Source organism: Narcine bancroftii, chromosome 11 (genome assembly GCF_036971445.1).
Source record: "Narcine bancroftii isolate sNarBan1 chromosome 11, sNarBan1.hap1, whole genome shotgun sequence".
Lineage (NCBI taxonomy): Eukaryota > Metazoa > Chordata > Chondrichthyes > Torpediniformes > Narcinidae > Narcine > Narcine bancroftii.
The window spans coordinates 69,474,536-69,486,642 of NC_091479.1; the positions used below are offsets into that span (position 1 = coordinate 69,474,536).

Below are 12,107 nucleotides of genomic sequence, written 5' to 3' on the forward strand. Positions count from 1 at the left end.
TCTGTTGCGGTATATTTGTCATTCAGAAAGGAAACAAGATGTTCCAGAGACACTCTTAGCTGGTACTTGTATATATTTCAGCCAGGTGTTCCTAAGTCCTCTTGTAATAAAGACCAATATTCTGTTATTATTCCTAACTTCCTGTTTTCATTTGTGTACAAGGACACACGTCACCATGTACACTTACTAAACTCTCACCATTTAAAGAATACACTGCTTTTCTGAAAATACAGATGATTTCATGCTTGTCCCAATTGCCATGACCTAACCTGTTCATTTACCCTGCTCATGATTCCATAAAGCATATCTGTATTCTCCTTACAGCTTCATTGCTTTGTAACATCAGCAAACACAGAACAGTCGCGCTTGATATTTTTCCTTTTGTGTTCTTCTTTCTCTTAAATATTTCTTTGTCCTCTACCGTATGACTGAAATTTTCTCAAGCTGACTGCTCAAGGTCATGAAAGTTTTTCTCTAATTTTGTTAATCTGAGCAGCATTTGGGTTTATGACATGATTTGGATAAGTTTTGATTTTGAAGTATTTTGCACTGGGGAAGACAAGTTCAATTTTTTTTACGCTGCTTATGCTTTGCTTGCAGGCCAAGGCATGGTATGGTGACACTGGATGGTATTATCAATGAGGCAAAGAATATTCCTGCATATTTGCCAAATGTCTTGGTTCTTAAGGAAGCTTTGCAGAAAGCCAAAGACTGGATGGCCAAAGTGGAAGTTATTCAGGTAGGTTTTAGAAATTTGAGTGAGTAGAAATTGCCTTTTTTTGCACCTTGATGAATGATTCTCCTTCTCCTATTTTTCTTTCTGGTTTGGTTTATGCAGAACGCTATCTATGTATCCACTGTTCATCTGATCCTTTGCATTTGCTTCTTAAGCTCAGAATGATTATATGATTTGAATTTGCTACCTGCTGCCTGTGTTTGAATATGTATTTGTTCTCCACATACTGCTAACCCAACCTTATTCCGGGCCTGATTTCTAGCACTACTGAAGAAGGTTCTGGCCCAAAACATTAACAGCCTTTTTGCTTTCCATGGATGCTGCAAGACCTGCTGAATTTCTCCAGCACTTTTGTGCACTGCTCAAGACCACATCGTCTGTAGATTTCTTGGTTACCTTCACACAGACATTACCTTTGAGTATCAAAACCGACTCACTGGCTGCACCCTTGTGGTGTTCTTTCTGCTAGTTACAACCTCAAAACAAATTTGAAATCTTCATTTTCTAAATGCATTGTTCCTTATACTGAACAACAAATGTTTTGCTTCCTGAAAGAAAGGGGTATTATGGTCGACAACTTCAAGCTGAACACAAACATAATTTCAGATTTGTTATATCACCATAGGAATTGGGAGAAACATTAAATGAACTTTCATTGAATTTAGCGTGTTTAATCACATAATGATGCTGACACATTGTGGTTAGTTCAACTGACCTAAAATGTTTTGCGCTGATTTTTATTTGTACTCAGCATCTGATGCCTCTTGTGTCAGTGTCCAACAATAGTTGGCCAGCATTGATGGATTCCAGTTGCCCTGATACCTACTGCTTTTCTATGGTCACAATATCCTAGTGAAACCTTTCACCATATTTGCACCAACATCAGCAGGGAAGAAGTCCAAGTGCGAATGCAGAAAATGGATTTTCAATGCTTGAAGTAGACTTAAAATATGACAGGAAATCACAAAAATAGATTATGTCCAAACAACGGTGTTTTAAGGTGATTTTCATGATCAGCAGCCCAAACTCCATAAAATACATCCAAATAATGTTCAGGAAGAAAAATCTTTGTTGTCCAGTGTAATGAATTTCCGAGTTTCACATGTGATACCTGATCTCTGCAGACTAGCTCATCGTCTTTTTTTTTCTTTAAACAGATGTTTAAGATTACAGCCTCACAAAAACGATAGATATTTTAAGTACAGGTTGAAGGTGGAATAAAGAGATAAAACTTGTAGCGAAGTGAGAAAAGCAACTCATGGTATTCAATGTTCTTGGGCAAAATTGTATCATAACATATGAAGCCCTCAGGAAAACCAGTGCATTCTCGCATGTGCACACATGCATACAATCTCAGACATAAAATTTTGATTCTATTGCATTTCTTAACTTTCACCGAATTGTCACTGTAGAGGAGGCAGCTGTGTTCCACCAAGTCTTTGCCATAACCGTCTCTGTTCACAAGCGCTTGCTGACATTTCCCTTCTTACATTTGGAGGAATTGGATCCTGAATTCTTTCTGCCTATCAGTAATACGATATCAATCAATTTTTTTCCTTAGCCCCACACATCTCCATTTTTTTTCTGGTCTAATTCCTCCTTTGCCTTTCCTAATAGTTGGAATAGCTTCCATTATCATCAGCTCAATGTATCCGCTTCTTACACCACGTGCCTCCCCCATTCACCTATTTTGGAAGTCCAGTACCTCTCCAGTTCTGGTCATTCTCTTTCTTATTGATTTGATTATTCAGGTTAATTGAAGAGCAAACTCCATGGTTAGTGCAAAATACAGTAAAAGGCATAAAATGTATTTTTCAATCAAATTATACCTGTTTTCGGTTGATTATAATGACGAGTCCAATACTTGTGTCCAATAAAAAGTCTTCTGAAATGTTGACTTACTGAGATATTTTTGATGTAGAAGGGATCTTGCAATGCATATCTGGATCAGCTGGAAAGTCTGTTAGCAAGGGGACGTCCAATCCCAGTACGGCTTGATCCACTTCCACAAGTGGAGTCCCAGGTAACTGCTGCTCGGGCCTGGAGAGAACGAACTGCCAGAACCTTTCTGAAGAAGAACTCAACCTACACATTGTTGCAGGTAAAACTTGGGAAAACTGTCTTTATAATTTTTACACCTCGGAACAAGTAAGGTTCCATCTGGGCACTCTCAAACTGAATGGCATTGGCATAAACCTCTCCCAGTTTCTGCCAGATCACTCTCATTCTCCCTCTCTTCCCCATCCCTCTCTGTCTCCTCTGGCTCTCCACCCCCTTCCCTCTCCATACACAGCCATCACCCCTCCTCTTTTTTGCTGTTGGTGCTCTCCCTCCCTTATCCACCTATTACCATTTGTCTGTGTTCCTCCCCTTGCCCTTACCCCCCCTCCACCCCTACCATTTTATTCAGACACCTGCCTACATTTCCTCATACCTCGATGAGATGCTCAGACCAAAAATGGTGGTTATGTATCTTTTATCTTTGCTATATAGAGGATATTGTTTGAACAGCTGAGTTTCTCCAGCATTGTGTTTTACTTCAATTACGGCATCTGAAGACTTCTGTGTTTTACTCCAAGGTAACACTTTTTCTAGAAGTCAAAAGATAAGGTACCAAGATTGACCTGGTGCCATTCTTAGCTTAAACCACAGATGAAAGGGGTCTGATATTTCATGAAAGCAAGGGTCCTTGCACATGATTATGGAGAGGGTGGAGGTCAGAATGGATTGTAGGAAGAGGTGAGAAATCTGAGAGTTAGGACAGTAATGGGATCATTGGCGTGGAGATTGGAGAGGTTCTTTAAAGAAAGCGAGTGGCAGTGGAAAAGAAAGGACCTATTAAGTGGATGATTAATGGGTTGAGTTGGAGAGTGATGACAGACAGCAGTGTGGAATGGATATCAGGAACTATTTAACAGATAAGTAGCGAACTACGGATATAATATGGAAATTTCTGCAAGAGTTTTAACTATGATTGAACAACAAATTGCCAGTGTGAATCTCAGAATGTGACTGTTAATTCCCCTTTAGGTGCTGAGTCCCAGGACAAATATTGGAATATATAGCAGTGGAAAAAGTAAACGGAAAAAAATAAAAGATTTAGTGAAAGACCGAGAGCTAGATTTGGAGAGCATAAGTGACTTTGAAGAGGTGTCTGAAGAATCCAGTGACCCAAATGCAGTTGTGAGTATCAAACATCTTCACTTGCCGAATTTCAGACCTCACTCATTTCATAACTCATTTCCAGATGTCTCCTAATTTTCTGATGTGTTATTCAGTTGTGGATATCTGTCCTATAGTTAACCACCCATGACTAGATTTAGATTTGAGCCGGCAGCCTACTTTTAAATTCACTTTTATGTTTTGTTCTTGTGTGAAGTACAAATGCATCCTGTGCTTTAACACATGAGTGTCAAGTTGTGTTCTTTGTGGGAGAGGAAATTCTATCATACATAAGGTTGTAAGAAAATCAAATTACTTCAAACAATCAATTCCTTGTGAAGTTATAAAGCTATTACTAGAAGAAAATGACATGGAAGTCGACCAGCCGTGACCGTATATCTCCAAACACGTTGTCAGTACAAGTCAGCTTCACCCACTTTGCTCTAATCAAATTTGTTTCCTTTCTATTATTTTCATGATTACAACTCCAGTCGCACTAAAGAAGCTCATCACCACCCAGTACAAAGCACACCACTTAATTGACTTCCCCATCAATCACCCTTCCACTACTCCGACTGTTGTATGTGCTTTTAATAAAATGCTACACAATTACTTGCTCAGGCTTCTCTAATGCTGATAGCGCCTCTCAAAGCCAGAACCGTCATCAAAGGCACGTGGGAATACTGTCAGCATAATTCCGTCTCACTCTCCATCCTCTTGCATCTAAATCCCAGAAACCCTTGTCCAAAAACTTTAAGAAAGCTCTTTCACTTGAAGGACTGCAGCGGTTCAAGTAAGTAGTTCATCACTTTTTGAAGTGAGCAACATAGGTTGACCTTGTTAATGATGCTGATGCTCCACGATTTTTACACGAGCTAAATTACCATTCCATCTCAGCACTTGCCAGACGTCTGGTTTTGATTTGTACAATTTTAATTCTGATGATTAATTCAATTTTCCACCGTGTCCAACAGTCTTTGGTAGAATTTGGGAATGGATTGTTTAGTAAAAGGAAATAAAAAAAAAGATGCTTTACGACGAGCACCATTTAATGGAACAATTACGGAACCAGTGAATCATCCTCCTCTTTTTCTGTCACCCCATGGTTGCAATCAATTCTGGTTCTGCACTGTGTGGAGAAAAATCAAGGCTTTGATTATTTTGGAATTTTACCTCAATATTGAATTCTGCATAATTATCCTGGATACCCTTTCCTTAAGTAAACCAGTTATTTTACACTCCGTGAAAATTCCACTCAACCCTGACTGCATCCAACTGGTGCATTTCTGAGTCTCAGCCCTTGATGTTAATGATGGATCTCCATCAATGTAGAAATTTCATACCCATGTCCTTGAAAGAGATTGAGGTCACTGTATACAGATTCAAGTTGAAGTTACCTGTCCTCATGCAAGGAGACTCCACTTTTTTGACATGTTTCAGAATAACACTTGTGATAGATTAATGGTTAAATAAAGTTCACACTCACCAGGCTGTTGACACATTAAACAGAAATGAAAGCATTCAAATAAAATGTTTCAACTGCCAGGTGCACTTGGTTCATCACTAAATTCCAAAAACAAATTTGCAGCTGATTAAATTGTTTAAAGTCACTTAATGCTGGGTTAAAATTCAGCCAACAATCCACATTGCAAGTCCCTGAGCTCATGAATAGAATAGCCCTGACTGCTGTTTTGAAATTTAATTCTCTATTTTATTCAGAGTTAGGGCCCTCTTCATCAACACATTGATCACTTCACATTGGCATTCCATCAAGATTTAAATTTAAGTGTCAGTCAAAATTTGCTCCAAGAGTTGCTGTTCATGATTGGAAAGTTGTGGGCTGCATAATTCTATCTGCTTTACGTCTTCAGATTGCAAGCTTCCGAGTTATGGAACAGAAAGAATGTGAAGCCATGCATTCTCTGAGGGCAGCAAATTTGGCTAAAATGGCGCTGGTGGACCGTATTGAAGAGGTGAAGTTCTGTATATGCCGGAAGATTGCCAGTGGGTTTATGCTTCAGTGTGAACTTTGTAAAGACTGGTTTCACAGCACTTGTGTACCGCTTCCAAAAACTGGCACACAGAAGAAAGGACTAGGTTGGCAAACCAAAGAAGTGAAATTCTTGTGCCCATTGTGCATGCGTTCCCGACGACCACGGCTTGAGACCATTCTTTCGCTCCTTGTTTCCCTTCAGAAGCTTTCAGTTCGTTTGCCAGAAGGAGATGCCTTGCAATGTCTGACAGAGAGAGCAATGAGTTGGCAAGACCGAGCTAGACAAGCTCTAGCTACAGAGGAACTGTCTTCTGCGCTTGCCAAGTTGTCGGTGCTAAGCCAGCGCATGGTAGAACAGGCAGCAAGGGAAAAGACAGAGAAGATTATTAGTGCTGAACTGCAGAAGGCAGCAGCCAATCCAGATTTACAGGTAGGGTCCTCACCAAAAGAATCCAAGATGTGTATTGAGAAACTCTATAATCAATAAAACCCTAATCTTTTTTAATTTAGATCATATATATTGGAGGTTCTAATCACATAATATGATCATTCTGAGAGGTTAGCTTGAATACTGAGAAGTAGAATTTAATGTATTTATCCTAGTAACTCACAGCATGTCTATGGGCCACATAATGTAACTAGCAATGATTGTTTATGTCGAGGTGTACAATTTGAGGTTGTGTTCAAACTGAATGCATTCTGATGAAAGGTCTTTGCTCTGAAGAATTAGCTCTAATTCTTCCTTCACAACTGCTACCTGATCTGCTCGGTATTTCTGGCACTTGGTCCTTTTATTTTTGATTTCCTGTATCTACAGTTTTTGTTTGCTTTTCGATGACTAAGGAAATGACTGATAAATTAAACAAATATTGGGGATCTATCAAAACATCTCGAGGAAGTCATAAAGATGAACTGGTCTGGAGAGAATGTGCAGCAGTAAGATGTGCTTAAGTCACCACTGTAAATTGGGAATAATGTAGGGTTATTGTAATTGGGTGGTTGATCATCACCATCTTGGATAAAGGGCATGTTTCCTTGCTTTATGAACCTATTTATACTCCCTTCAGTCATAATATTGTCAATGATATTGTATGTTTATCCAGACAATTGCATATTTAAACAAAAATCTGCCAGTTTCTCTCTATTTCAGCCAACCCTCTTTTCATATGCACTAAGCTTATTTTCTGACCCTAATTTTGAACCCAAAGTTATCGAACTCAAATTCAGTGTTGAATTCTCTTTTTAAAAAAAATGCTTGAGAATGTGATCAACAAATTCATCCTGTTGCATACACATCAAATGAAACCTGTCTATGAACAATGTATTTATAATGTTAGGCTTAGATTTGATATTTTTTGTCTTTTATTTGTCCAATATTTGATGACTGTTAGTTCAAGGACTAATGCAATTATACAAAATTTAAGCATTGAAAATAATTGAATGATCGTTTTCCAAGCTCCAACTATTTAGTTGATTTCCGAACACATTTGGGGAGGGGAAGCGAAAGGACAAATTTCCACAAAAAAACATTTCAAGTAAAATTAAATTGATATTTGAAACAGAAAATGAGGGAAAAGAAATATGCCATGTTTTGTTGGTGTTCAAATTGCAAGTATCGCAAGGTACAAAATAATCAACCTATACAGGTAGGTATAAATTCCCTCTTTGTCATGTTTTTTTTGAATATTTTTGATTATTTGAGTATTAGTGATTAAAATTCATAAAATCCTCATCTTTAGTTTAATGTGTTTTATTGATATAAGTATTTGAATTTTTGTTGACAATGGTGAAGGCATGAATTGATAAAAGGTGAGGGAAATTGTACATTTTCAAGGATTGGTCAGCGTAATACCAAATCTGTGAAATCCCTATCACATGTTTGGTAATTTATGCTCTCTAATTGCAGTGTAGAAACCGTAACTAAACCAGGAGCCATTTGTATTTACCCACATCAAACCTTGGATGCCAACTGACTAATGGATCTATGTAAATGCTGATGCTTTCCCAGTGTCAGATGTGCATCCTTTTACATTCATTTTTAGCTACCTAACATTTTTCACCCACTATTCCAAGTTGTTCTGGAGAAGGGGATGATGAACAACTGCCACAAATTCCTTGGGCCCCCTGTTGAATATACTCCCATGGTGTTGCTGGATGGAGAATTCTAGGACTTGCACCTAGGAATGGCAAAAGGTTTTAAAGTCAGGATGGGGTGCAACTTGAGGAGAACCTCCAGGTAGAAGGGTTTCCATGCACCTCCAAGTCTTATCCTTATAATGATAGAGGCCAGGAGTTTGGGATGTGTCTTTGGGTAATTAACTGGCATTTTTTTTTTGTAATTTGGTGTTCTGCTGGCTTACTAGATTGGCAAACCCTCTCACCTGAATATTTCAGGTAGGAGGAGGTGCCAGTCAAGTTAGCTACTTTGCTTTCATGTTGCCATGTTTCCTGAAGGTTGTTGGAGTCATGCTTGTTCATGCAAGCAAAGGGTACTCAATTCCAATTTCATCAGTATATTCTTCTTTAGAAGAAAATGTCACAGATTTACCACCCTCTGAAGAAAGACATTTTAATCATCTCTTCCACTTCTCCAACTTCAACTGGGGCCTCAACAATGTCTTGTACTTCTGCAACATGACCTCCCAACTGCTATACTCAATACTCTGTTGGTGAATGTACCAAAAGCCTGTGACACCTCTTTAAATGTACTATGTATCTGTACTCTTAGATCCTTCTGCTATACAACATTTTCCTGCATCTGTCTCCCACCCCCTGTTCTTATCATCCTTCCCCCTCAGTCCACCTATCCCGTGCTGGTTCCCCACTACATCCCCTCTCTTCCTTCTCCTTTCTTAGTCTTGAAGCAGGGCTTCAACTTGATATATTAACTATTCATTTCTCTGCATAGAACACAGTAAGTTCTCCAGCAGTGTTTTTTTTTGCTCCAGATTCCAGCATCTGCGGTCTCTTTTGTGTTTCCGTTCTTCATAAACTTCAACTTTGCTGCCTAAACTGTGTTGGCTCCCAGTTAGACACACCTCGGATTCCTATCCTTGTATTCAGATCCTTCTTGGCTCCTCCTGCCATCCTACCATCTAACTCAGCCAACCTACAATGTGATGAGAACATACAAAGTCCTTATAAACAGCGCTGGATTAGAACCTGGGTTGCTGGTTCTATAAAAGTGTTGTGCTATCCAGGCCTCCTCTTTCTCTGCACCTTTAAGACATCGTTGCAGTCTTGCCTCTGATCAAACCTTTGCACATCGGTTTGAAGTTGTCATTTCAATCAGTGTTACATTGAGACTGTTGGTGATCATTTGAAGTACTTAAAGGATATTTCACTTGGTTAAAAAGGCATGCATAAATGCAGTTAGGGAGCTTTTGATGGCAGATAGAGCCTGATTATTCTCTGTCAGGTGAAATTTGATTGAACTCTTGCTTTTAATCTCCACACAGGAGCATTTGCAGAGTGTTCAGCAGTCTGCGTTCAGCAGGGCCGTGGGGAATTTGGCTCCCTCACCCAGAAAATCTCTCGAGTTGGATGAGGAGGAAACAGATTCTGATGATGATGTCAGAGAGGCGTATCGCTATGAGAAAAAAGTACGTTTTATGCAAGTGATCTTATAGTCCAGAGTGACTTGTTGCAAATCCACATCATTTTCGTGGATGAATTTGTATATTGCTCATTTATTATGCAGTTCCATTCTTGGAGACTTGACTGACTGCTTTTATCCATGTTTCTTTTTCTAAAAGATGTTGTTTTCTCATAAAGCTTTATTGTAACAACTTAAATTTCAACTTTGAAAGGCATGAGCCTAGGTGAAATGGTTACAAAGAATATTGAATGTAAATGGTCAGTTGAGGTCTACAAATATAATTTGTACACAAACAAGATTATTATTTATCAGGGCCCTAATAAGGGTATTGGACGCTGAGGCATTCAAGAGAGCACTTAAAATCGAGTGGGATGGGCAGTTCGGGACTGAATCTTTGGAAAGGAACTAGCAGGTGGGAGGGTAGCATTTTGGGGAATGTGAGCATCGTTGATTTAGTATGGACACAGTGAACAGTACAGTTGATCAAGAGCCAAAATTCTTGTTGAGGGAAGGTCATTTTAACCAGCTGGAGCAAATGTGAATTGTAAGCAGGTGCTTGAGAACACTGGGAGAGGAGAGAGCATTATGTAGAACAAGTGTGTCCCCAACAAGAAAGTCTGTTCCCAAAATTAAGCAATCTCTTCGCAGGATAACCCAGAGCATAAAAAGAAGCCACAACAGAGAAAGCAAAAGGATGAAATTAGAAAGAAACTGAGAAGGCAAAGTAGTGCAAGTATTATTATCCAATAAAATTAAACCAAAGGAAACAATAAGGAACAGCACTGAAATGGGTAATTGGTGTATGGAGAACATAAAAAATAGCTTCAAGTGGATATTTTGTGTCCTGTCTTTCACTACCATCACAAAATAGGAGAGTAATTGAAGCAGAGGAGAAGGAATGTGAATAAGTGAAAATGCTAGATAAGTTAAAAATATTAAGATGTCTGGTATATTTAGAAGTGGATAAATATGGCTGTTGAGAAGCAAGAATGGAAGAAAGGAGTTTCGATCCGCTGTATTAAAATCCCCTTGGCACAGTTTGGTGCTGAAGAACTGATGTTTAGCAAGGGAGAAAGCAATGCACTGAGTCACACTGATGACAGGTTATGAAAATATTATAAATCATCATTTTAATCAGCACGGATTTATTTAGGGAAGTTCCCTTAATGTAGCAAGGCTAAGATAAGATGGTTAAAATGTTTACTGACGAGGCATAGAATACAAGAGTATTTCACATTGAAATTGTATAAAATGCACAGTTAAAATGCAGTACCATTGTCCCTCCACACTACAAAAACAATGTGATGCCACTGAGAGATGCAAGAGAGATTTAGGGGGATGTTGCCAGGGCTGGAGAACTTTAATTGGGATGGTATGATACAGAAGGTAGAAGTTGGGTTAGTGAACATGTATCCAGAGTCTTATACCATGGATTAGAAACATGAGTTCAAGCAGCTGGGAATTAAAATTTGTAATTGGGGAAAAAAGCTAGAATAAAGACCCTGGTAATGTTGGTGGTTGGCTGTGAAGCTAATGGGCTGTTGTAAAAACACAATCCAACTCACTAATGGACTTGATGAAAGGAAATCTGCCATTTCTTTTACCTGATTGATGTTTATAGGACTGCAGACTCACAGCAATCTTATTGATTCTTATCTCTGCCTTCTGTAATGAACTTGCAAAGGAATTCAGAGTGCATTTAAGAATGGATAATGATTGCTTTGTCATCAGCATTTCATGTTCCATAAAGAGAAAAGAAGTGTAGCCCTAAGGGGTTGGCGAAACTGAGGTGAAATTTAATTGGTATATAAAGTTAATGAGAGGTCTCGGCAAGTTAAGCAGAAAATAAACTTTCCCTTTCTGCGTTTCGGTAAGCAGGGAACATAGATTGAATTGTAAGTGAAAGGATTATAGAAAAGTTGAAGAGAAGCTATTTTGCTTAATGACTTGTTTGAAAAGGTGCTGAAGGCAGAGGCTTCTATCCCATTTTAAATGTACCTTTTGTTCTATAACTAACAAAAGGTGAAAAGAAAGGAAGTGGGATTAGTCAGACAGATTTTATGTCAAACAGCTTTGATGCAGTGGGTCAAATGTTGGTGTCCTATGACACCAACTAATTCTTATAGTTCAACGTTGGTGGGGATTTTTTTTTAGAGATAAACAATTAATGTAGGAAATATTATAGATTAATTAATTTAAGAATAGAACTGGTTGAAGGCAAATGACGAACAAATTGAATGATGAAATGAAGGTATACAGAAAACTGGTGAAGGTATTTCAGTTGGTATTTGAGATTCTTCAGAAAGGGTAAAGTTTCACTCAAAATTATAAACAAAGTTCATTTCCTCTTAAAGGTTTGTTGCCTTTACTTCAGATGTGATCTTTCTAAGGCTCTCAATAGTCTGACAAAAACATCCATCTCCTGTTGGGCCTTCTGTCAACTCGTTTAAATGTCCATTAGAGTATGACATTTTGGACTTTTCTGAGAAGAATCTTTGCAATTCTTTATTACAGTGAGCTGCAGATGCCTAGTTGGCTACATTCAGCTCCAGATTAGCAGTAGTTTTGGTTGGAGAATGTTGAGGGATATAGTGGTTGGACAAAATTGTGGATTTGAG

The 12,107-nt window shown here is 38.6% G+C and overlaps 1 protein-coding gene across 3 annotated transcripts in view; it reads left to right on the forward strand.

The window, feature by feature from the left end:
- Positions 1–12,107, forward strand: part of kdm5a (lysine demethylase 5A) — a 176,932-nt gene that overhangs the window by 147,199 nt on the left and 17,626 nt on the right. For all 3 annotated transcript variants that reach the window (XM_069903296.1, XM_069903294.1, XM_069903295.1), the window contains 5 exons: positions 601–739; positions 2,658–2,837; positions 3,767–3,919; positions 5,770–6,321; positions 9,350–9,493. In XM_069903296.1, the coding sequence (XP_069759397.1) occupies positions 601–739; positions 2,658–2,837; positions 3,767–3,919; positions 5,770–6,321; positions 9,350–9,493 (1,168 nt within the window). The remainder of the gene's footprint in view (positions 1–600; positions 740–2,657; positions 2,838–3,766; positions 3,920–5,769; positions 6,322–9,349; positions 9,494–12,107) is intronic.